General features: G+C 45.7%; 1 protein-coding gene across 8 annotated transcripts in view; it reads right to left on the bottom strand.

Annotated features, from left to right (window-relative positions):
- Window positions 1-2,330: 2,330 nt before the first annotated feature.
- SYNE2 (spectrin repeat containing nuclear envelope protein 2) overlaps window positions 2,331-23,509 on the bottom strand; it is a 320,078-nt gene continuing 298,899 nt past the window's right edge. For 5 of the 8 annotated variants that reach the window (XM_072838881.1, XM_072838884.1, XM_072838885.1 and 2 more), the window contains 16 exons: window positions 19,538-19,725; window positions 18,875-19,025; window positions 18,344-18,526; window positions 16,766-16,903; window positions 15,483-15,677; window positions 14,051-14,333; window positions 13,454-13,522; window positions 12,400-12,539; window positions 10,399-10,513; window positions 9,149-9,351; window positions 7,956-8,156; window positions 6,690-6,818; window positions 5,358-5,549; window positions 4,279-4,365; window positions 3,734-3,783; window positions 2,331-3,443 (listed from right to left, as the gene is read on the bottom strand). In XM_072838881.1, coding sequence (XP_072694982.1) covers window positions 3,221-3,443; window positions 3,734-3,783; window positions 4,279-4,365; window positions 5,358-5,549; window positions 6,690-6,818; window positions 7,956-8,156; window positions 9,149-9,351; window positions 10,399-10,513; window positions 12,400-12,539; window positions 13,454-13,522; window positions 14,051-14,333; window positions 15,483-15,677; window positions 16,766-16,903; window positions 18,344-18,526; window positions 18,875-19,025; window positions 19,538-19,725 — 2,547 coding nt within the window. In that variant the 3' untranslated portion in view covers window positions 2,331-3,220. The remainder of the gene's footprint in view (window positions 3,444-3,733; window positions 3,784-4,278; window positions 4,366-5,357; window positions 5,550-6,689; window positions 6,819-7,955; window positions 8,157-9,148; window positions 9,352-10,398; window positions 10,514-12,399; window positions 12,540-13,453; window positions 13,523-14,050; window positions 14,334-15,482; window positions 15,678-16,765; window positions 16,904-18,343; window positions 18,527-18,874; window positions 19,026-19,537; window positions 19,726-23,509) is intronic. The other 3 variants (XM_072838882.1, XM_072838889.1, XM_072838883.1) reach the window with 2 other exon arrangements.

Here is a 23,509-nt window from a genome sequence, read left to right as displayed (position 1 = left end):
TAAGTAGTCAGTGTTCCCATTATATTCTATTTTAGGTATGCAGCACCCTTTAAGAATTTGATGAAAACCATGAACACTCTTCCTGGAAAAAGGTACATAAACACAAATGCTTGCTTGCAAATCAAGAGGGTTAGGAATGTCTGTCTAAGCTATCAGACTTTTTTTACGATTTTATTAGAGAGTGCACAAGTGGCAGGGCGGGGGGAGGCAGAGGGAGAGAGAAAAATCTCAAGCAGACTCCACACTCAGTGTGGAGCTCGATGTGCGGCTTGATCCCAGGACCCCAAGATCATGACTTGAGCCAAAGGCAGATGCTTAACTGACTGAGCCACCCAGGTGACCCAAAGATTTTTTTAAACAGTAGCAATTTAATCTTTGGTCAGCTAATCTCACCCTTGTGATTTATGATCGCAGGTACTATGTGTTCAAACAAAAGGTGGCCCACCCATGTAAAAGTCAATTATTTGGGTAGATTTTCTGTAATTACCCCATCTAAGTCAATTAGTATGATACCCCCATTAGGGATGGGGAGAAAAGTCACTCATTCATACTGAAGTGAAATTAATCCTAATAGTTGTTTGAAAATTTCCAACGTGTGTGGGGAATGGAAGATGCAAAACTTCTTAAAGGTATAAAACACGATCTCATAACACACGTTTGGGAATATGCTGAGCTTTGAGTGAGGAGAGGCTTGCTGGGCAAGGAGGGTAGAGTCTAGAAGCCTGGAGTACAGACTCAAGACTCAAAGACCTTTATCTTGAGAATGGATGTAAACAATTAGGCAGATGCGTTCCTTTTCCTGCAACTCTGACTTGCCCAAGAGTCAAAGGTTTCCAGAACCATCATGTCCCTTAGACTGAAAGGAAGAGAAGGAAGTAGAGATTCAGCCTTTTGCCTCTGGCAGAACTGGAGCAAGGAGCATCTAACCAACTGAGTGGCTTAGAGAAAAAGTTTGGGTAACACTTCTCACTTAAATGTCCCTCTGGGATTTTTGTTCATCCATGAAAAGAAATTATTTTAAAGCATCAAAAGACTTTTTAATTTTATCTATTTATTCTTTTTAAATATTTTTTTAAAGATTTATTTATTTATGATAGACATAGAGAGAGAGAGAGAGGCAGAGACACAGGAGGAGGGAGAAGCAGGTTCCATGCTGGGAGCCCATGCCGGGAGTCCCATCTCGGGACTCCAGGATCACGCCCTGGGCCAAAGGCAGGCGCTAAACCACTGAGCCACCCAGGGATCCCCCAAAAGACTTTTTAAATTTTTTTTTTTTTTTATGATAGTCACAGAGAGAGAGAGAGAGAGAGAGAGAGAGGCAGAGACACAGGCAGAGGGAGAAGCAGGCTCGATGCCGGGAGCCCGACGTGGGATTCGATCCCGGGTCTCCAGGATCGCGTCCTGGGCCAAAGGCAGGCGCCAAACCGCTGCGCCCCCCAGGGATCCCCCAAAAGACTTTTTAAACTGCAAAGTACCCTTTTCTCCCCATCACTTTCATCAATTTGGTAACGTCAAGACAGATTCTTTTCAACTGGTACCCATTACATGAAGCTGCTTGCAACGTCTGACTCACAGAAGCGGCCACTGGTGCTGGAAGTCTGGTCATCTTCCGCAAGCCTCCTTGGCTTCCCCCAAGGTGTGTACTTGGTAGATAGAGAAGGAGAACTGACTGAGGTGGTGGTTAGGACAGTGGTGTCTCTCAAGTGTCAAGAGATGCAGGTTAGGAGCAGTTAACCCAGGAACTGGTTCAGTTCTAATCACACTCTCTTTGTTTCAGTGGGAAATAGTGGTGATAGAATTCTTTGGAAGGCAGGTGGTTTTGCCTGTAACATTTGTTAAATGTTGTTTGCTTTGGAAAGAGCTGGGAATAGAAAAATCTAGGTGGGGGCACCTGGAGGCTCAGTCAGTTAAGAGTCTGCCTTTGGCTCAGGTCATGATCTCCGGGTTCTGAGATCAAGCCCCATGTTGGGCTCCTCACTCATTGGGGAGTTTGCTTGTCCTTTCTCCCCACTCATGTTCTCTCTCTTACATCTTAAAAAAAATATCTGGGTGAAATAATCCTTTCTTTTCTACCTCCCTTCCCTGCCATGCTGCCTTCATCCTTCCCTACACACTTGGAGGGTCACACACTGGGTAATGTCCACATCTACAAGTTGTGGGATTTTAGATCTCCTCTAAGTTACTCTGTATAAAGCTAAATAAGCAGAATATAAAATTCAGCTTAGAATTAAAAACCAATAAATCCCAAATATTTTAAAAATAATTTTTGTTCTGTGGAAGATTATGTATAACATTTAATTTGTAATATAATCCAGCACAACAAAAGGATGGATATTTTTTTGTTTGTTTTAATGAGAAACATACATACCACAAATAGCTTCAAGTTTTGGTAACAACCCCCCACCCCATGGCCAAATAGCTAAACAAAACCTGAAGCATCACTTAAAAGGTGAAAAGTCTTATAAAATTAACTTACAAAAACATCCCTAATCAAGTAGTTTGGCATTTACTGTACATTAGTCAAAAGCTCAAGCTAAAATCTGATTTTTTTTAAAAAATCAAAGTTTACATTATTCATACAGATTCAGCATTGTTAAAAAATATGCACAAATAACCACATCCATGCAATATAATTTCTTTAAAAATTTAAAGCAATATAAAAGAGCAGACCTAAGTACAGAACAGAACATTTTGGTTTATAACCTGTAGCTCGAGATTGCTAGCTGATTGGAGTAACATTAATTCTAAATATTTTAAATATGATTGTTTCAATCAATCAGCTAAGGGTGCCTGTGAGTTTCTGAACCATTTCTAAGGTGGAATCCACTTGCTTGTTTCTGTAATATGTGATGAATGCTACTGTTCATGGAGCATATAAGCTACACTTATAGTGTTTTACAGATAAATCAGAATTTCACAGAGTGCTTGGCTCTTTGGGGAAACTGCAGTTTCCACAGATCCCGAGACCAATTGACTAGTTTTGCCAAACCGCCCGAGGTAACTGCTGCCCAGGCTCCCGGCCCCCAGGGAGGAAGAGCAGCTGAAAGCTGCCCTGGGTCCTGAGAGTGAGAGCCCTCTCCGCTGAGCCTGGAGGCCGGGTCCGCAGCAGGTCCCTGGGTCAGGCCAACGCTAAGGGCCCCTCACTGACCGGTCTGGGGCCACGAGTTGGGCACCCATGAGAACGAGCTGGTGGTGCGGTGCTGCAGGCCAGGCAGGGCCTCTAGGTGGGAGGGGGCCCGTTGGTGTACCTCAGCATGGGGTAAAAGGACCTGGCGAAGTTGTTGGCCTGGGTGCAGCTGTAGTCCTCTTCGGAGGAGGGCAGCAGGCAGGCCAGGAGCAGCAGCAGCAGGAGGAGAAGCTGTAGGGGCAGTGCGGCCCGGATCACCCGCGACACGAAGGAGCGCTGTGGCCGGGAGCTGCCGGGGCCAGCAGGGCCGGGCACCCTGCCAACGGACGAGGTGGAGAGCTGAGCAGGAGACTCCAGAGGCAACCCCCCCAACCCCCGCCACACCTCGGGTTACCCGACCCCTCGCTTGTGTCAAGTAAGACATCCAGGACCTGAGATTAAAGTGGTTCAGTCCTGGAAGAGCAGCCCAGCTCTTTCCAGACCAAATAAAAAAAAAAACCCAGTCTCTTTGTTAACAAAGACCTCAAGCGTGGCCTGGGGGAAGATGGGTATGGTGCCTGTGTGGAACAGGGGGACTCACTGCTGTGACTGCGGGGGCCCCCTTACCTGCTGTCCATCTTATTCTGGTCTTTTGTCATTCTCTCTGCTCCACACTGCTAGATAAAAAATAATCCAGTTAGTAATTGAAGACTTAGTCCTGGCCAGGATAAAACATGCCTGCCTTAGGTCGTCTTCCTGCCAAGCTTTTGAGACCAGAGTAATACATTTGAGATTGTACTCCATGAGGTAAGAGATAATTGGGTTTGTTAAACTAATGAGAGTTTCACGGTCCCGTTTGTTGATTGGTGGTTAATGGGGGATATTGGGAAGCCCCCTCCACAATACTAGAAGGGCTCCCGTCTTTCACAACCTTCTTCAGTTCCAGGGAAGAGCAGCTGATAAGACAGCCTTTCAGATGGGTTGGTTGTTAAAGGTGTATTTCAAAATTTTTTTTAATCTTTAGAGTCAGCCTCTCCACTGACCAGCAGGTGGAAGTGGATCTGTGCTACTGTGAAATGAGGGACAGGGCCTTGGGAGTCTCCAGTTCCTGTCACCTCGGTAACTTTGAAAAAACCACCAGCGCAATCCTCATGGCAGAAAGGGGCTCTCACCTGTGCTTGGGGAGCTGGCACGGATGTTCCTGGAGGCTGGTCTCCGGAGTCTACCTCGTCCAAGCTGGGCAGAGATGGATCCAGGTTCTGAAATCCACACCCCAAGGATTCAGTTCAGGGAAACAGAGGGTTCTGAATAGTCTCAAGAGCACAACAATGTGCTTCATGCAGATTCTTCACTGTTTTACTCACCCCCTCCCCCAGCTCAAATCTTTCTGGAAGAAGGAGCTCCTCTTCTCACTCCCCACTTTAACATTTCTTTTTGTCTAGAAAAGTCCCTCTCAGACAAGGCAAGGCCAACCACTAGCATTAAACACCAATAGCACCCACTGGGGGACACTGAGTTTAGCTGCAGCAAGAGGGACAGGATCACTGGACAGTGAGCTTCAGATGTGCTGATGTAATCACATGGCCACCAACACACCAAAGCCTCGGCTGCATGGGCAAAAATGTAACTCCAGAACGGAGAGGGCAGGCCTGCCCTAAGTCTGATGAGGCCATAGCTTGGGTTTGTTCAGACTTGGATCACATTTTAAAGAGAAGATAGAGAACTGGGTGGGGGGGGGGGGGTCAGGGGACAGTGACCAAGACAGTGAAGAGGGCTCTGTTCAGCATGAAGGCAGGTCAGAGATGATAGAGGGATTAGACTTGTTTTTCATAGGCCAGCCATATGAATATGTAGATACTACATTCTTGTCTTCCCCTTCCAAATGATAGGACAACGTCAAAGAGCTAGTGTAACTTTTTAAGGCCCCACAGCTTTTAGTAAGGGACAGGACTGGAGACTGCTCAGCCCACGTGCTAACGGCCTCCCTCTTGCAGCAAGGCTGCCATACTGCTTTCCTGTTCATATCTAAGCAGACATCTTTCTATTTAAAAGCACAAGTTGGAGGCCTGGGGGACTCAGTTGAGCATCTGCCTTCGGCTCAGGTTATGACCTCAGGGTCCTGGGATCGTCCCCTTTCTCAGCAGGGAGCCTGCTTCTCCCTTTCCCCTCTGCCAGTTGCTCCCCCTGCTTGTGTTCGTTCTCTATCAAATAACAGCACTTAAAAAAAAAAAAAAGCTGTAAGTGGACGCACCTGGCTTCCCTGCAAGGACATTAAATCTTGGGACACTTGCTCCAGTAACTGGTTGAGTTTCTTCTCAATAACATGTACCTTCTCTTCAGCCTCAATATAGTCTTCTCCATGCCCCTTAGAAAGAAGACTGTCTGAAATCTCTCGTAAAGTGTTTACTGGAGGTTGACGTTCCACGAGCTCCTTTTCCAGTTGCTATAAATAAAATGTATGAAACAGCTGCTTAGTGTGGCCAGAGGAGGGTTTCTTAGTGCTGGGAAAGCTCAGGATGAATGAGGGGCGGGGGTCAACTCCAGAATCTTCTGCTTATGTGTGCCTGTGGGTGTCTTCAAGCCCAGCATCATTTGGGCAGCAAGTATGTTATACTGTTTTCCACTCCTCCTTATTCTGAAGACAATTTAATGCTGGAGGAGTTAGAGGAAAGAAGTAAGTGGAAGATGGGACTTTGGTCCACTGCAGGAGGAAGTCAAGGAAACATCTAAATTGGACAAGTTGAGAAACAGCAGCTCAAGAAATAAAGGCATGTGTCAAATTAGCCTGAATTGTTGATCCCCTTGCTTGCTGTCCGATATGATAGCCACTAGACAACATGGGGCTATTTAAAATGAAAAATTCAGTTTGAGTTACAGTAGCCACATTTCAACTGCTCCACAGCCACCTCCACCTCCAGCTATCATACTGGAGAGCACAGACACAGAACATTTCCTTCATGCAGAAAGTTTGTTGAAGAGTGCTGCTCTTGAGAGTGGGACTTTACAAAGATTTTAGCATAAGAATGTTTATTAAATAATAACCAGTACTTTATAATTGAACCACATACAAATTTATGGATAAGAATGTCACCTGGTTAGTGAAATAAATATATGAAAACATAACTAATCACTGACCTCTACCCCTGAAACCAATAATACATTATATGTTAATTAAATTTAAATTACAACACAACACAACTACCCTTCAAGAAATAAGACTTTTCTATAGTGGATTTAGAAAACTTATACAGCTCATTTGTGTCTATCGAGTAATTGAGCATATTTTCCCCTGAATGAGTCATATTCACAATGGAGAAAAGACTTCTAATCAAATGGCCTTAAGTATCTCAGGATATTGCTAAACACCTATGTCCCCAAGTCCTGGGAGTCTAAGAGACTTCTTACTTTTGGCCATGGCTCGTCCTGCAAGTCATTCTGCTTCAGAACTACTTATAGGTACCAAGCCAGGCAGGAGTGCAGAACGCCACACTGGCATCATTCCCAGGAACACTAGGTGAGGCTACCTAAGGGCTCACCTGATGGAGGTCAGTGACAAGGGAGGTCCCCCTTAGAAGAAACTTACCATCAGTTCTCCCTGACACTCCAGGAGGACCTGTGGGTCGGCCTCTGGGTCAGTGACATGAGCCTTCTGCCTCCGGCTCTCAGCACTTGCTAACCATAGCAACAGATCTTGACTCAACTGATGGAAGTCCTTTAAAAAAAAAAAACAGCACAGACATACACACATCACGGCACTGCCTCTTCTGTAAAGGAAGGTGTGCTGAGAAGCAGCGTCTTGGGCCTTCATAGTATTTACTCTTCTTGTATTTGTGCAGTGAATAAAAGGGCCAGATTTATTTTTATTTTATTTTTTTAAAGATTTTATTTATTTATTCATGAGAGACACACAGAGAGAGGGAGGCAGAGACACAGGCAGAGGGACAAGCAGGCTCCATGCAGGGAGCCTGTGCGGGATTCGATCCCAGGACTCCAGGATCACGCCCTGGGCCGAAGGCAGGCGCTAAACCACTGAGCCACCCAGGGATCCCAAAGGGCCAGATTTAAATGAAATGCCAGGGCCCCAAAACAAGGAAAAGGGAAAGCAGAAGAGAGGATACAGTCCTGGGAGGCATGTGAAATTCTGTCAAGTGAAAAAGGCTAGTAGAAAGGCAGGGTTTCAGAATGCTCCCCACCGTGGCTATTACATAGACAACGCAAATTACTCAGCAAATCTGCTGGATTCAGTGGCAAAGGGAGACACTTCAATAGGGCAGGCTGTGGCCCAGGGACAGGGCTGCGCGGGGTTTTGCCGGTGGGCTTGTGTTCCTAAAGATGGGGTCAGAGCTAACACGGAGTGAGCATTTACCATGTGTTCAGTGTTGGGCTAAGATTATACGAATTTAGTCCTAAAAAGAAGCTCACGAGGTAAAGACTAACATTATTCTCATTTTTTAGATAAGGAAACAGAGGTCTAGCAGGCACAGTGATTTGCCCAGTCACACAGCTACTAAAGCTCTAGAGTTGGGTTGAACCACTCCTTCTCTGGGCCAGGTCTATATGGTCCTGGCAAAAGGACAGAGATGGGGCCATGTGGGGTGGCATTTCTGACCTACTGGAATGCTCTCTGGAACCCTTATGCAAGGAATGGGCCAGGGCAACAGAACAGGAGACACAGAGTAAGTGGCAGGTCTCAGGGACAGCAGCTGGGCCTCTTGGAAACAAATGGTAAAGCACATTTCCCTAACACAAGCCATATTTGTGCCAAAGCAGCCCCATGATAAAAATATCTGCTTCTCCCACCCACGTGGGCCTGGCTGTGCCCAGGACCGGGTCCTAGGTGCCGGCATACCTGGCACTGCATGAGGGACTGCCGTAAGCCCTCTCTCCAGCTCTCCACAGCTCCCTGTGCCGCGTCCCAGCGCAGCCCCAGCTGGCCAACTCTACTCTGGAGCTCGTTGGACTCCGCGCTCTCAGTCTGCAGAAATTCCTGGCTGCTCGTGTTGACGGAGACCACTAGAGCCTTGTAGGTGTCAAAGGCTTTTAAGATCTCCTACCGCAGAGGAAAAGGACTGGGTTAAGCATCCTGAAAATAGTGACGTCGGGTTCATGTGAACCTCAGTGGGGAATGGATCTGCCAAACACTTCTCTAAGCCGTGGCCACAGAAACAAGAGTGACCTTGCCTGTAACTGGCTGAGCAGCATCAGGTGAGGAGCTGTCTTACAAGGTCAGTGACCTTGGCTGGCCAGGCTGAAAGCAGAGGCCAGTCTGCTGGCTGGCCAACTCAACCAGAGGCGTGAAAAGACCCCCTGAGCCCTGGTGGGCTTATTTTTTGACTAGATTAAAAGTCTTCTAGATGAAGGACACATAGTTATCCTGCACATGCTCCTAGATATCAGAGAAGTGTTATTCCTTAGCATGAACAGTAATTCTAGATATTTTAGTGCATAAAATAATAGTACCAATGTGAAAACTGACTGGATACCCCGAACCCCTGCCCTGGGTTATCTTAGGAGCTCAGGCTCATGCTCAGGGGACCCTCCAAGTGCAGGGCTCTAATGGCCTCTTCTCCCGGGCTCCCTGGCCAGTTCTGGTGGGGTAATGGCAGAATATGTGGGTGACAAATCCTGTATAACAGAGTAACCACATCAGGCCACAGAATCCATCAGTAGGTGAGCTGGTCCTTCTCCTCATCCTCAACACTTTACCACCAGAGTGGACAGCACAGTTTGGAAGGGTGTTTTTAAGCTGCCTGGCAGTGGTCATTAGCACCTCCATGAGTCTAGGCGGGTCACAGGGGATCTGAGATGCACCTCCCCAGCGCCTCTTTGGCCTTTGGGATCATATGCAGACACTGTTCTGAATGAAACCAAAAACCTACATCCATGTCCTTGCCAGTTTCAGAAGTGGAATGGGCCAGAATGCTCCCATACCGGTCTGCAGTGTGCCACCTGCACCACTGACAGATGTGCCCTGCTGGCCCTGCCCAGCAAGTGTCCACATGCACGTTCTGAATCCCTCTTCCCTCCATGCCTGCCCCTCACCTTAAGCCGCTTCACTCGGAGCTGCATTTCCCAGATATCAGAGGGAGGCTCTGCCGCCTTTAATGTCTCTAGCTCTGCTTCAGTTTCTTTCAGCCAAGTGGTGATGTCACTGATCTCAGAGTTCAGCTGCTGCAAGTTCTGTTTTATTCGGAGTTGATTGTGAAGTTCTTGTGCTTGAATCAGCTCCCATCTGTCAAAGGCACCTGGAATAAAAAGTCACTGATGAAAAGAAGCAATAGTGCTGACAGATCTCTCTGCCTCCAACTTAGTCCAGGATCAGGGTGACAAAACCTGTAGGGGATGCTCCTTGCTGAGGGCTCAGGTTTAGGAGTCCTCACTTCCCCTGGAAGGATGCAATAGCATGCTTCCCTTGCTTTCTTTCAAGGCTTGTGCCACAACCTTCCCACAAAGGCTAGAATGAGCTGGGGAGCGGGGGGCAGGAGACCCAATGGTATTGCCAACGTGCACTGCAGGCCCATGTTCAGCATTTTAGTTGATGCTGTTTTTAGGGCACTTTGTCTTTTGGTTCATAAAACATCAAGTCAATGCTATTAGTTTGACTTTTGGCTTAGTTGAATAATTACTTTTAAAATCATTGAACCTGTCTTGTGAGGAGACACCTGGCAACCCTTTGGTCATCGTCTACATGTCTGATCTTTACTTATAATTGACATCATTAAAACATGCACTTCACCATAAGAGGCTCATTCTGTTAATATTTGAAGAATAGTTTTGAAAGTAAACAGCTTAGGAATTTGTTCATAAATACAAATCAGCTGGTTCTGTTTCTGCATTTTTAAAAAATTTCTTTTAAAGTAATCACTATGCCCAACATGGGGCTCGAACTTAAAACCCCAAGATCAAGAGCTGCACCCTCTACTGACTGAGCCAGCCAGGTGCCCCATAAGTCAGCTGATTCTAAAGTAACATTGACTGCTATAGGCTGTTTTGGTAGATTATAGTTGTTCTTTTTTTTTTTTTTAAAGGTGGGGAGAGGCAGAGGGAGAGAGAGAATATTAATAAGCAGGCTCTACATTGCATGCAATCCACACACACATGGCTGGATCTTATGACCCTGAGATCATGACCTGAGTTGAAACTAAGAGTTGAATGCTTCACTGAGCAATCCAGGTACTCCTAATTGTTCAATTCTTAATTAATGTTCTGTTGAACAATGACTTAAAGTAAAAGCTCAGCTAACTCAAAATACAGCCTTTGCCTGTCCTAAAAACTGCCTAATTTAACTGTACCTGACTGCTGCCTGGTGAGAGCGGCCAGTCCTTTGTCTTCCTGCCGTGAGCTGCCATTCAAGACTCTGGAGCCTTCTTTACCACCATCAGTGCCTGGGGATAGCAGCAGCTTTACCTAGAATAAGCCAGTTTTTACATTACCATTCATAAAATTTCAACAGCTGTGTGAAGATTAACTTGGTTCATAGTAACAGGTAGGAAATGAAGATACGGGATCTCTTTCCTTTGAAGGGTAACTTGCTATTAATATGGAAGTTTTTAGTGTATTGGGTGCATTTATAAGTAAGCAGAGCTAACAACAGAAATAAAGCCTTGGTAAAGGCCAAGACGGTGGGGAAGCAGGTGAGATGTCAGTGTTGGAAATAAAATGGCCTAATCTGGGGCTTCCTAACACTCCTCAAATGAACCATGCAAAAAAAGTTAAAAACTTTTTAAACTTTTGCCAGGCTGTTACTGTGTGCACTTTCACATTTGTACAGTGTTTTGCAAAATTCAGTACTCCCTCCCAGTTGCTCTCTAGAGCTGGTTGGCAGGTTATCACCAGGAATTGGAAACACATAGAGGACAAATCTGCCTCTTGGGGCCATTCATTACCAAGCATTTATCTTTCACTGCACATATTGACTCTTCTATTAGCACAGAGCTCATTGGGCTATTATTATCTCAGGCCTTTCCAAAAATAAATGTATCCTTTTTAGAAAAGCCAAGCTTTCTTTGGTTTGTGTCCATATGGCCAACTTGTGTGGAATGCAAAAAAAATAAACCTCTTCAGATTTCTGGTGACATGCCTAGTTTCAGACACACACACACACACACACACACACACACACACACACAAAATCAGTGGAACTTTTAAAACTGGCCAGGTGAAGAACACAAGCATAATCACTGGGAGAGGCCAAACCAGGTGGCCCTGGATCCAAAGCAAAGGTGAGGTGCTGGGGTCCCTCTCCCTCAGACTGTCAGGTCTTATTCTGTATCCCAAAGGGACAGACTAAAACTGACAACTGCTTGCTAAGCAAGAGGAGGAGCTGCTGAATTGGGCATGGCAGCCCACTATCAAATGACTTGGGTCTGTCTGTATTGCTAGAATCTTCTCCAGTTATCCAGCAATATTCACTCTTAGACACAGAGGGAACTTTGAAGACTAATCCAGTGCTGCTCACACTGCTTCTGGTTTCTCTATAAGATGATTATTAAAAGTGCACACAGACATCCTAATTTCAACTCGCTTGTCACTAATTCCCTGTACTAGGGATGATCTGGAGCCAACATTAAATCCTAGGCTGGCTGCCCCCAACAGCTGCGTAGCCAGAGCATGCCAAAGACTCATGTTGCCTGAGGAAAACATAATGAAGAAGGAACAGTCACTCTTATAAACAACGACAAACCATATATGGTAGTAATAGTAATAATAGTAACAGTGACCACTTGGCAGGGTCTTCTTCATACTTTTGTACAAATCAGTTCCCACAACGATTAGGTACAGTAGGTTTAGCCTCAGGCAAGGAAGGCTTACAGAGGCAAGACAAAGTGCTATGGCCCCAGAGCAGTTTATTGGTAGGGTTAGGAATCAAACCCACGTCTACCATAAAACACGGTCAAATCTTTCTAAATATGAAGGCACAATGTTTTGAATAGGATGCATAGTTGAAAGGTAAACAGAACACAGTTTGGGAGCTCAAGAGCAGCTTGGGAAAGCCAGTGCTTTGCTTCCCCACTACTCACACGGATGACTGGCTCAACAGTAATAATCACTGCCCCATCATGTCAATACACACAAAAACTGTTCTTGGCCAGAAGCCAGTCTTTAATCTGTTCTGCCAGGGTTCTAATGATGTATGGACAGGTCAGCAGAGATACTATCACTATGGGAAAACCAGCTCAAAATCCATGTGGAAAGCAAGCACGTACAGCACACACCAATATCCCTCCCTCTCTTCAAAACTTTAACTATTAATCATGCACTTGAGTTATGTTCTCAGTGCAGCCCAGACTTACATAGGCCGGTTTATAAGGGGTGCTGGAATCTGAGGGGATGGTTTGTACATTCCTATCACCTCCCATTTGTTTGTAGTGATGCTTGGGGCAGGAAGGGCTGTCAGGAACATGCCATGAGTGGTCCTCAGAAATGGATTTACCTGAAACAAAATACAGCAAGTGACAGTCTGTTCTCTCTAAGCAAAGGATTCATATTAAGTTACACAAAAAAGGTCATGGGTAACATGGCATCAGGTTATAGTATAATATGAGTTCTGCAGCTTTCCTTGCAAAGCATGCATGTTTGCAAAAATGTCAGTATGTCCCAGAAGGGAATGAAATGAGAGTCATGCAACTGAGCAGCATTGTACCTTCACTAGATGGGTTCACAATGGAGCACAACAAACATATGATTTTTTGCAGGATGAGTGGCATTTTGGAGCCAGGACATCTAGTGGTGGGGACACTGGCAGCAAAGCTGGAGCTGGGGGCCAAGAGGACTGAAGGCCTCTCAGGAGAGGGGTAGAGTGAGCATCAGGATGGACTTGGGGACCAAAGGGCCACTTGTGGGTCTACCCCACTATTGCACATGGGATGGGACAGGGAACGAAGGTTAGAGCTGCAAGTCAAGGAAAGGAAAGTTTCTTCTCCTGTGGCAAATGCAACAGTACCTTTACCCCCACCCACCCATCTTCTTCCCAGGAAACACCATAAGCAAGGAAGGAAGTAGTTCCAAACCAAGCCACCATGAAGAAAGCTTGGCCTATGCCAAAGAACCTCAGTTAGATGGGGGGAAAATAAACATTTTAAAAGGCACCATGAAAGATTCCCTTCCGCACAGGCCTGAGGGGTAAGAGAGGGGTGGCATGGAGACTGCTTTTTTTTGGCCAGGGTTTTGTCAGGAGCACGCAGGTACGTGTGAGTATGGCAGTGTAAATACACCATGACACAAGGACCAAGGTGCATGGTGTCCACAGAAGGCAAAGGTCAGACATGACATGGGAGCGAGGTTTAGGATGCAGTGTGCGCCACAGGACGCTGCCATGTTGAGACACATGCACGGGCAGGGGCCTACCAGAAGATGCTTTCAAAGTTTTTGTGGTCATTTTAAGATATGCCTCAGGATTTTCAGGGATTTCTACATCTGAAAAAGAACAATGTCATTTTCCTCACTGCAGTCTGTAGATGAATGCCCAAGTATTAAGTTAAAACATAGAAACATTGTCAGCGGGAGAAGAAAAGTAACTACCCTTTATCTGTTTTATTAGAAAACTTGAAAAAACCAAAAGGATTTTTTTTTCCAGCCAACTCTTGACTGAAGCAGTAGCGGGAGTGGGGAAAGTCCACAGAAAGAACAGACACGATCCACCGAACTCTGAGAAACTAAATTGAAAAGTTCACTGATGAGCCTCCCAAACAGCCAGAGCCATCAGGGAATAGCCTTCCTGTTCCAAGGTGAATTTCATTTCTTTTTCCCTTTCATTCTGCCTGTGATAGGGATGAGCCACTCTCAGGTAAGTCAAAGTGGGCAGGATAGAACACAAGAAGCCACAGAGGTCTGGTCAGCCATGAGCTGGACTCTGGGCCATCCAGAGGTGGCCGTCTTGCTAAGGTGCTAAAAACATAACCAGGTGGGTCACCCTCAAGGGCTCTGGAGACCTGAGGCCATTACCTGACAGCGCGCTGTAGTATGGGCCTTCCTCGTCATCTTCGTGAGAGGAGGAGCCCCCTACGTCCCCTGTGTGATCCCATTCCAGAGGGATGGAGTCCACGCTGACAGGGGTCTCGCAGCCAGACCGCTCAGGCCCCGGCGCCGGGGGCACCAGGTGACAAAGGGACTGGGGAGACGAGGGCTCCTCACTCTCTCTCCTTTTACGCCAGGAGTCGGCCTGGATTTCTCTGGGGTCCTCCATGTCCGTTTCATTCTCTGAGGCCTCTTTTTCTTCTTCCAATCCCTAAAAGCAGGGATGTCTGGTTTTCAGAATGAACCAGATTATAGGCTGCGGTGGGTGTGAGGAGCGCTGGGAGTCTGTCTGTCTGCTTAGCTGTGCCTGAAAATGGCTGCCATTGGCATTTCTGCGGCAGCTTTAGAAAAGAATCAGGTTCCCAGGGCCTATCTGTGTTTATTCTAATTTGGACTCTCTGGCGTGAGGCCTAGAATCTGTATTTTTCCTAGGAAAAATCTGAAGTTTGGTGATCTGAGGTAAGCAACGTTTATACAGAGAATAAGATATGGTGGCCAAAGTTTCATTGGCAGTTAATGGCAGGTTTACACCAACAAGCAGATCATTTAAATTAAAAAAAAAAAAAAAAAAAAAAAAGAAAAAGTAAAGACCATTAAGAGGGTTCTTTCTTTCTTATCCTCAATCTTATTGTTCAGGATATAGAACCTTGGTCTCCCTATGCTGTAATGCCTCAGTCTAAGAAAAAGGACTATAAACTGCTATGTTTAGGAATGAGGGAATTATACCCTAATTTTTAAGGCTGGTCTGATGAAGAAATAACTATCAAGTTAGCCAGTTGGGGACCCAGAGGAGGAGAAAGCGGCCAGTTGTGTTGGTCAATAGGGTCATCATTAAAGCTTCTGGCGCACGAAGGCAACGAACGTTGAAGAATAGCCTGAACTCCACCTGAACTTCCTAAAAGGTCCCTCTGTCAAGGGAAACTTTGCAGCTGCCTTGGAAAACTGGTGCTTTTGACCCTTCAAAGGTGAGAACAGAGCACCAGAAAGGCACAAATGTTAAAAGCTTCCAGACACTAGCAGAAAAGTTACTACTATAAGCAAAACGAGAACACATACCACCGTATCCTAAGGATACAGACACGTCGGGAAAGCCCCGTACAGAGAACACATGGATAACAGGTAAGAGGATCAAGGACTTGCGGAAGTGCCATCATTCCACTGGGGGTGGGAGCCTCTAAGTAAGTAGGACTCCATGGGAATAGAGCCAAAATGAAACTAAAAATCCTCCCCTGCCCCCCTTTTAACCATAAAATACATCATAGCTGACTGTTCCATAGATCTCTCATTCTTTACAAATTTGGTCAAGTGTCAAGTCTCAGTAGCCCGGAGGCCCTCGGAGCGCGGGTGGCGCTCCACTTACCGGAGTGTGGGAGGTCAGCCTGCGGTGGAACCGGGAGACCCGGCCAAAGACCTCCTGGCAATACCGGTGCAGCTCCTCCAGCTCGTCCTCGATCAGCACGGCATCCAGGGGCTCGCTCTTCTGTATCAGCTGCTCCCCGAAAACGATGAGCTGATCAATCTTGTTGGTGTTTAATGTAATTTCTTGTTGGAAACCCTATTTAGAACATGAGAAAGAAAGGATTGCAAAGGAGGAAAGTTTCCCCGAGGATCCAGTGTTGGCCTCTTTTAACAGGGCCATAGAGCGAGCATCCAAACGTCACTGCTACCTCGCTCCTGAACCTAGCACTCTAGCTTTGTCAATTTTTAACAAAGTGACAATAAAGATTTCATAATTTAAAATGACTGCTTGTTATTTTTTCCCCTCTCCCTTCTGGGCATGGACTTCTTCAATCAAGATAATTCTAAAAGTGTGGCAGGGATAGGCATTTACTGTTATTGGGTGTGAGGGAGAAAACTTGTCTTATTGATGCTTGGTGGAAACAGAAAATTTCCCATAATAAGCCACCCACAGGCATTTGCTTTTGCTGACACAATAATCATCTCATTGGTGCCATTATATTAGGGAAGGCAAACTTCTATTTTTCAATTGCTTGTAAAAGCCAAGGAGGGAATTATGGTGAAATTAAAGTGAAATACAGATATTTGGGAGAGCAGAAGAGATCTGTTCTTAGCTCCATTTAAAAACATTTTTTTAAAATAAATTTATTTATTTGAGAGAAAGAGTGTATGAATGAGAGAAAGAGAGAGGGCATAAGCAGGAAGAGAAGGAGAGGGAGAAGCAGGCTCCCTGGTGAGCAGGGAGCCTGATGAAGGGCTTGATTCCAGGACCCTGTGATTGTGACCTGAGCTGAAGCAGATGCTTAACTAACTGAGCACCCAGGTACCCCACTGGTCCCCCTCTTGATATAGATTTTCTTCCTGTCACATGCTACATGTTGCACTCAGACTCCAAGAGCTGGGGAAAGAGCATCTTATGAAATTGTTTCTGTTTGGAACCTAGAGAGCATTCTTCCCGTGGTTGATTATAAATGAAAAAGAATAAAGAGTCTTGTTCTAAATGACCCCTTGACTAAGGAATAGTATCCTCGCTCATGATAACCCCGCAGGACACACGTGGGTAGAGCTGGCTGCTTTTAACAATTCTGGAATCTGCTCTTAGGGTATCAGGTAAAGTTTGTACTTGGCCAGCTCTCCTGGGCAAAGGTGCATTCTTCTGAGAGGAGCCAAAGAAAAAGGCCTTACATTCAGCTGGCGCATCTTGTCATCAGCATCACTCTCTGAGAAGTGCTCCACGTTGGTCAGCTGCAGGTCCATCTCTGTGAGCCACACAAGAATGCTCTCCCTGGTCCCCTCGAATTCTTCCCTTTGGTTGGTGAAATGCTGCGAAAGGGTGGAAAATATGTTTGTTTTGATGGCACAAGACAGTTCAGGTAGACAGCAATGTTATTTCTGACTGAGAGGAAAGGGTACCCCAGGAGGCCCACAGGGCATTGGGCGGTCAGTGTGGGGTCAGGAGCCTGGCTCCTGGTCCTGGCTGTGTGATAACAAACAAGCCACCCCCCCCAACTTCTCTGAGTCTTCGTGTCTTCACTGGCAAATCAGGGTGTGGGATGTTGACTATGATGTCACAGGTCCTTTCAGCATTTGAAATTCTATAATTCTCTAAGTCAGTGATTCCCCAACCTGCCCTTTGAGGAACCCCCTCAAAGTCCTGGCCAGGCACCTTGGGGTGTTTTTACCTTGTTAGCCTTCTGTGGAAGCTGTTGCTTGACCAAAAGATTTAGTTTCAAGATGGAAAAGTACTGATCTCAGGGTGAAGCCTGGCCTAATGCCCCATTTGCCTTCTGTGAACTAATCCTGAATGTGCTCCCTCCAAGAAAGAAGACCTAGATTTATCGCCTCCAATTAAGGATGTCTCTTGGGTTACCACCTCACAGATGGGCAGCTGATTCTCAGACAAACAGTGTTCAGTGCCAAATGAAGGTCTACCCTGGTCATAGTTTAATCAGCAGGAGATCAAGAAATTAATGCAGCTGTCTTTTCAGTTGTCTGAAAAGTTAGCCCATTTTTTCCCTCAGGGGTAAATAAATAAATAAATAAATAAATAAATAAATTCAGATTCTCATCATCTTAGAAGGATTTCAAGAGTGTTCTGCCCCGAGGACAGAAGCAGGGATTGAAATTACTTCCTGCAGTCACAAACCACCCTGGCCCTGTCAGTTTACACCTAGACCTACAAAGGTTAACATATCATGTCTCCTGCATTACGGAAACCTTAGGTGAATGTCTATATTCAAAAATCAAACCAGCCTTTAAGGTTAAGTCAACGTGCTCTGAAATTTGGAGAATAATCATGCTCTCCAAGCTCCACAATGCAGAGGGCTCTGTCTACATCTCTTACGGCAAGAACCAGCGGAACACACAAAAACAGGCAGATGGGCAAGGTGGGCCTCGTTCCAGGCTCGGAGGCCCCTGTGCCTGACCTGGTGATGGCAGTGGGCTAGACTCTGGACAGTCTGTGAGCCAACGTGCAAACTTTTAGGGTTTACAGAAGTTGGAAAAAGATGTGCTCAGTACCACAGGCCCTGCCTAACAAGCCTATTCTTGGGCAAACGACCTCTTAAAAAACACAAAACAAAGCAAAACAAACCATGAACACTGGCAGCTTTGGCTTAGACCAAAGGGAAGGCCGGCTGGAAGAACGTTAAGATACCTTAGGCCTGAACTGAAATCTACCCATTGCTTCGCTACAAGCCTGGTATCGCCTATCGCTTCTCCCTGACGGCCTACGGGTAAGGCGGGTGACGGAGAGAAGGTTACTCTGAGTCTCCGCAGGACAGCCGTGACCCGCTTCTGGAGGTTGTCCCAGCGCTGGTTGCCCTCGTGCACCATGTGCTTCAGCTTGCTGGCCGTGTCGGTGCGGTTCTCCCGGGCCAGCCGCCGGTACTGCTTGTTGATGAGCTCCAGCTGCGTGAGCCTCTCGTGGATCTGCCGCTGGAAGGCCTGCGGCGCACAGGGGGGCACAGGGGAGCGTCAGGGCCAAGGCCGGCGTGCCCCCTCCCCGGCCGCGGGCGGCCTGCTTCGAGAGGTTGATCCCCGGGCCAAAATGGCAACAGAGCCCACCTCGCCTGCTCTGATGCTAAAGGACAGGCTCTCGAGTTCACTGCATGCCGCTGGGCATGACTCGGTCTTGTCTGGCAAAGCCGTCTGGGCAGCTGCTGGCAGGTGGCGGACTGCGCGTCCCCGGCCAGGGGTGGGGAAAGCCAGCCACCAAGAGGAAGCCATCTGAGCTGCCTTGGAGCCCACCTAGAGGCTTGGTTATCAGGAACACCGGGCTAGCGGGGGCTTTACCTCAAACCTCTTCAGCTCTTCTTTGGCATTTGTATACAACACCTCCGAGGAATTCGGGTAGGCTGCTGTCCTCTCCGCTGACTTGAGCCAGTCCTCAAAACGGGAGTAATCATCTAGAAATTTCTGCCACAGGCGCCACGTCTCCTCAATTCTGACAGGAGGTAAGCATCTCAATATAAGCCATCCATTTCAACTGTGAGCTTTCCTCTTTTTTTCCTCTCTTGACTGGTCCCACTCCCAACAACCCTTGCACTGGCACTGTTTGCTGGGGGTGGGGTGGGGGGGAGGGCCCTGATACCCCTCCTTCTATGAAATAACCAGAATATCCCCTTCTTGATCAGAATACCTTCCTCCTGAAACTGTCCCTCAAAGTTTCTGCTTCATATGGTTAACTGGTGGGAGACAGGGCTTTCCTCTACTGCTTTGTGACTAGGGACACAGAAGCACAGTGGCCGGCCATGGTTATATGTCAAGACACAGAACTGCTGGGGATAGCTGTTACCCCAATTATATTTTTCTTGAATAATTCATTTCATGAGCATGGTCACACCTACTGAGGCTTCTCTGCCCATAGCCTTAAGTGAAGTGAATAGAGCACACAGTTCCTGGTACAGAGATGTGGCTGACCGTGTGTACAACATCTAGGGGCCACTCAATTCTTACTTCATTCGTCGTTCCATTGACATGGCACAGATATTCCTCCAGCGTCGGTCCAAGCTTCTGGTGGTCTGCTGGATGGAGTCGCATTCAGTCTCATTGGCACAGGCATCGGAGTCATGCAGGAGGACATCACAGATGTTAAACACAGACTCCACTCCCGCACTGTGTTGTTCGATGTCTCGCTGCAGGTCCTAAAGTTGTAATAGAGTAAGGAGCACTTTGAGGTAGAGGTGGTGGTGGTGGTGGGGATGTGTGTGGGGGGAATGACTGGCACCGGAGGATCTATCTCCATGCCCCCCACCTTTCTTGTGGTCCAGGGGCATATCCACCTCAGGATCAGCAACAATGACTGTGTCTCTCTTACCTCTGTGCAACCTTGTGCTGTAGCACCTGACACAAAACCTAAACACTGGCAACAACTGGGACTTGTTTGTAGAACTGCCTAGAAGGGGTGGGAAGGCAGGAGCATCCTCTCCTGAGAGCCCACTGCCCCCATACTCTGGGGAGGTGTGGGACCCACTCCATACCACCTGAATGCAAGGGTCTCCCATTCAGACATGGCTTCTGGGAGATTTTCCTTGAGAGTCTCTTCAGCAGGACCTAAAACTTCAGGAAAACTCTTAACCTTTTAAGGGTCACAGAATTCTTAAAGCTACTGATACCTTTGTGCCATCTTCACCTCAAATCATGCATACAACAGCACACTGTCCACGGCCTCTCCATGAACCCATTCTAGGACTCCATGGGCCCAAGGGAAGAGTTTAGGAATAGAGACCCCACTTCCCCAACTGATGGAGTCCAACCAAGGGGGCATGGTCTCTCTGGAGTCTTGTCCTATGATGGTGAGTGACAGTAATGCTTCCAGATTCAGGAAAAAGAGCATTCATGAAGAGACAATGCATGGTTATGGGGAAAACTAAAAACTTGTTTAATAATAAACATGGCATTTTCAGGTATCACTTAGCGCATATTTCTTTTGCACACCACAGGAGGGTCAGAGGAGGGAGAGATGAGGAGCCTCTTTGTTTTGCCACTGTCTGTAGAAAGGCAACATGAAGTTCACTCCAGGTCACTTCAATATTTAATAATTTTGGAAATGACTATTATTAGATAAGACTAACATTTTCTTACTTTTCTTCTGATAAATGTACAATTATGATCATTCTTTGTCCAGGTGAATATGAAAGAATAAAACGTTAATACTCAAATGGCATTTTAAATCAAGCAGCTTTTTTTGGGATGCCTGGGTGGCTCAGTGGTTGAACGTCTGCCTTCCACTCAGGGCATGATCCCGGGGTCCTAGGATCGAGTCCTGCATTAGGCTCCCCACACGGAGACTGGTTCTCCCTCTGCCTATGTCTCTGACTCTTTGTGTCTCTCATGAATAAATTCTTAAACAAACAAACAAACAAACAAAAACTCAAGCAGTTTTTAATAGGATCCTAACTGATTACAAACAAGTACCACAAAGTTGTAGTAAGAAAATGTATTTTCTAGAGGTGGCTAGCTTGGAGGAGCATGTGACTATTGGTCTTCAGACTGTGAGTTCATATCCTGTGTTGGGTGTAGAAATTACTAAAAAATAAACTTTTTTTTTAAAAAAGGAAAAAAAAATGTATTTAGTTTGTCACCCTGTGTGTCCTGTGAAGATACATGAATGCGGTGACATTTTTTAAGCTCTGCAGGCCAGGAAAAATGGTAGAAGTCTTCCTGGGGTCTATGCAAACATCAGTTTTATAATTACTAAGGGTTTTTTTTTTTCTTTTTCTTAAAGATTTTACTTACTTACTTGAGAGAGAGTACGAGCAGGGAGAAGCAGACTCCCATGAACAGGGAGCCTGATGTGGGGTTTGATCCCAGGATAATGACCTGAGCTGAAGGCAAGATGCTTAACTGACTGAGCCACCCAGGTGCCCCTATAATTACTAGGTTCAAATGGAATTCAAGCTTTAAGAATTCTTGTTGGCTCATGGAATTGTCATGAACTTTGCTAAAATTTACTGGCATTGATAAATATCTCTTTTGACTTTATTAAAGTAAATAAGGAATCCTAACATTGGTGCTAAATTAATAACAGTGACAATTTTAACTGAAAAATGGTACCTGCTCCTGACCTCACTTGGTTGGGTTGGGTAGGATCTGGTTGAAAGTACTAAAAAGTCTAGTCTAAGGATAAATGTGAATGCTGCAGATTTTAATAGACTCATTACAGTTTCTCTACCTTATTTATTCAGCTTATATTGAACAAAATGGCTGTAGACAACTGATTAATACATAGAGTGAATGGGAACAAGAAATGAGCTCTGTGGGAGCCTGGGTGGCTCAGTCAGTTGAACGTCTGCCTTCAGCTCAGGTCATGATCCTGGAGTTCTGGGATCAAGTCTTGCTTTGGGCTCCCTGCTCAGCTGGAGTCTGCTTCTCCCTCTGCCCTCACCCCACTCATGTTCTCTCTCTCACACTCTGTCTCTCTCAAATAAATAAATAAAATATATTTTTAAAATGAGCTCTATGATAATTTATGAAAGATCATCAACATTTTGGTTCAAAAAAAATTAAAAATTTTCAAAATTTCTAAAACAAACTTTAAAAGTTCTGCAGAATGACCTACTGATTTTGAAGTATGCACTGGTTACTTTGCAAATTATAAAGTAGTGGCCCACATTTAAAAATGCAAACCAAAAAAAAAAAAAACTAAAAAAAAAAAAACCTAAAAAAAAAATAAAATAAAATAAAAATGCAAACCATTTAAGTGCTAAATGAGTGACATTTTATGAACTGAAACCATCTCACCCCTAGTTCTCATTGAGGCAGGAACACACACAATAATTAGATTTCAAGAACTGTTCAAGTGCAATTTGAAGAATGGGACTTAATAAACAACATAAAACAATGTAAAAGACTTTTACCAATAGTTCTGGAAATGGGCTTCCGTTTGTTTTGTGTTTCTGTTCCTGAGCAGGTGACAAAGAGCTCTGAAGCTGGGAAAGAACTGTGTTCGGGTGTGAGGTGGGGGGGAATGATGATGAGGAGGATCTACAATGGGAGAAGCTGGGGAGAACTCAACCAGGAAAGAGGAGAATACAAAAGGAAGCAGAAAAATAAGATAAAGGGAGAAAAGAAGAAAGCTAGGTTGAGGGGGGGCCGGAAATTACATGGGGTGGGCCCAGGGTGGGGAGGGGCAGAAGGTGGCTCCAGATCGGCTCTGGGGGACGGGCTTGGGCTGACCAGCCAGTGGAGCAGAGTGGTCTTGGTTTATGGAGACTGACCTGCTGGGAAGGGGGTTATTGGTAATTACAGGATGAGGGTAACTAAGAGCACTCTTGCCCCACATCACCATATGGCACCCACACAAAGATTGAATGCAAGTGGTTCATGGTTTAAAAGTGTTAAAAGGCTGTTACCATTTCCTTTGCATTTTGAAGATGATATATGCCACAAAAATAACAATATAACCCTTACTACATAAGGAGTTCTACATAAGAGAAACAAAAAGGACTCTGATAAGGTTTGAGTTCTTCCCTCAGGGGCTCCCAGGAACATAATGAGGATCACTTTTGGGGACTGGGGGCTTTTGCAGAAGGCGCTACTAGATGATCCTAGGCTTTTAGGCCTTATTTCTGTAAACAATCATGTAACTTATCATATTTAACTAGTGATAGAAACACAAGTAAGTTGGTTTTGTTTTGTTTTTTAAATGGCCCATACATATTTCTTTTGTGTGACACATTGGTTTTTTGTGGTTTTGATGGAGCCTTTAAGGTCTGGTCCTGGTATAAAAAAAATTTAATACAAAAATACTGAAAGTTTCCTCAGCACATCCGTGGTAGACAGAATATTGGCCACCCAAAGATGTCCATGTCCTTGTCCCCAGAACCTGTGAATACTATGGGGTACATCCCAATAGAGAATTAAAGTTGCCAATCAGCTGATGATTTTAACATCTTGGATTATCCTGGTGGGCCCAGTGTGATCCCA

The sequence above is a fragment of the Canis lupus genome, chromosome 9, assembly GCF_048164855.1.
Source record: "Canis lupus baileyi chromosome 9, mCanLup2.hap1, whole genome shotgun sequence".
Classification (NCBI taxonomy): Eukaryota; Metazoa; Chordata; class Mammalia; order Carnivora; family Canidae; genus Canis; species Canis lupus.
The sequence above is the reverse complement of the archived record's forward strand: the minus strand, read 5'-3'. Positions and strand labels throughout refer to the sequence as shown.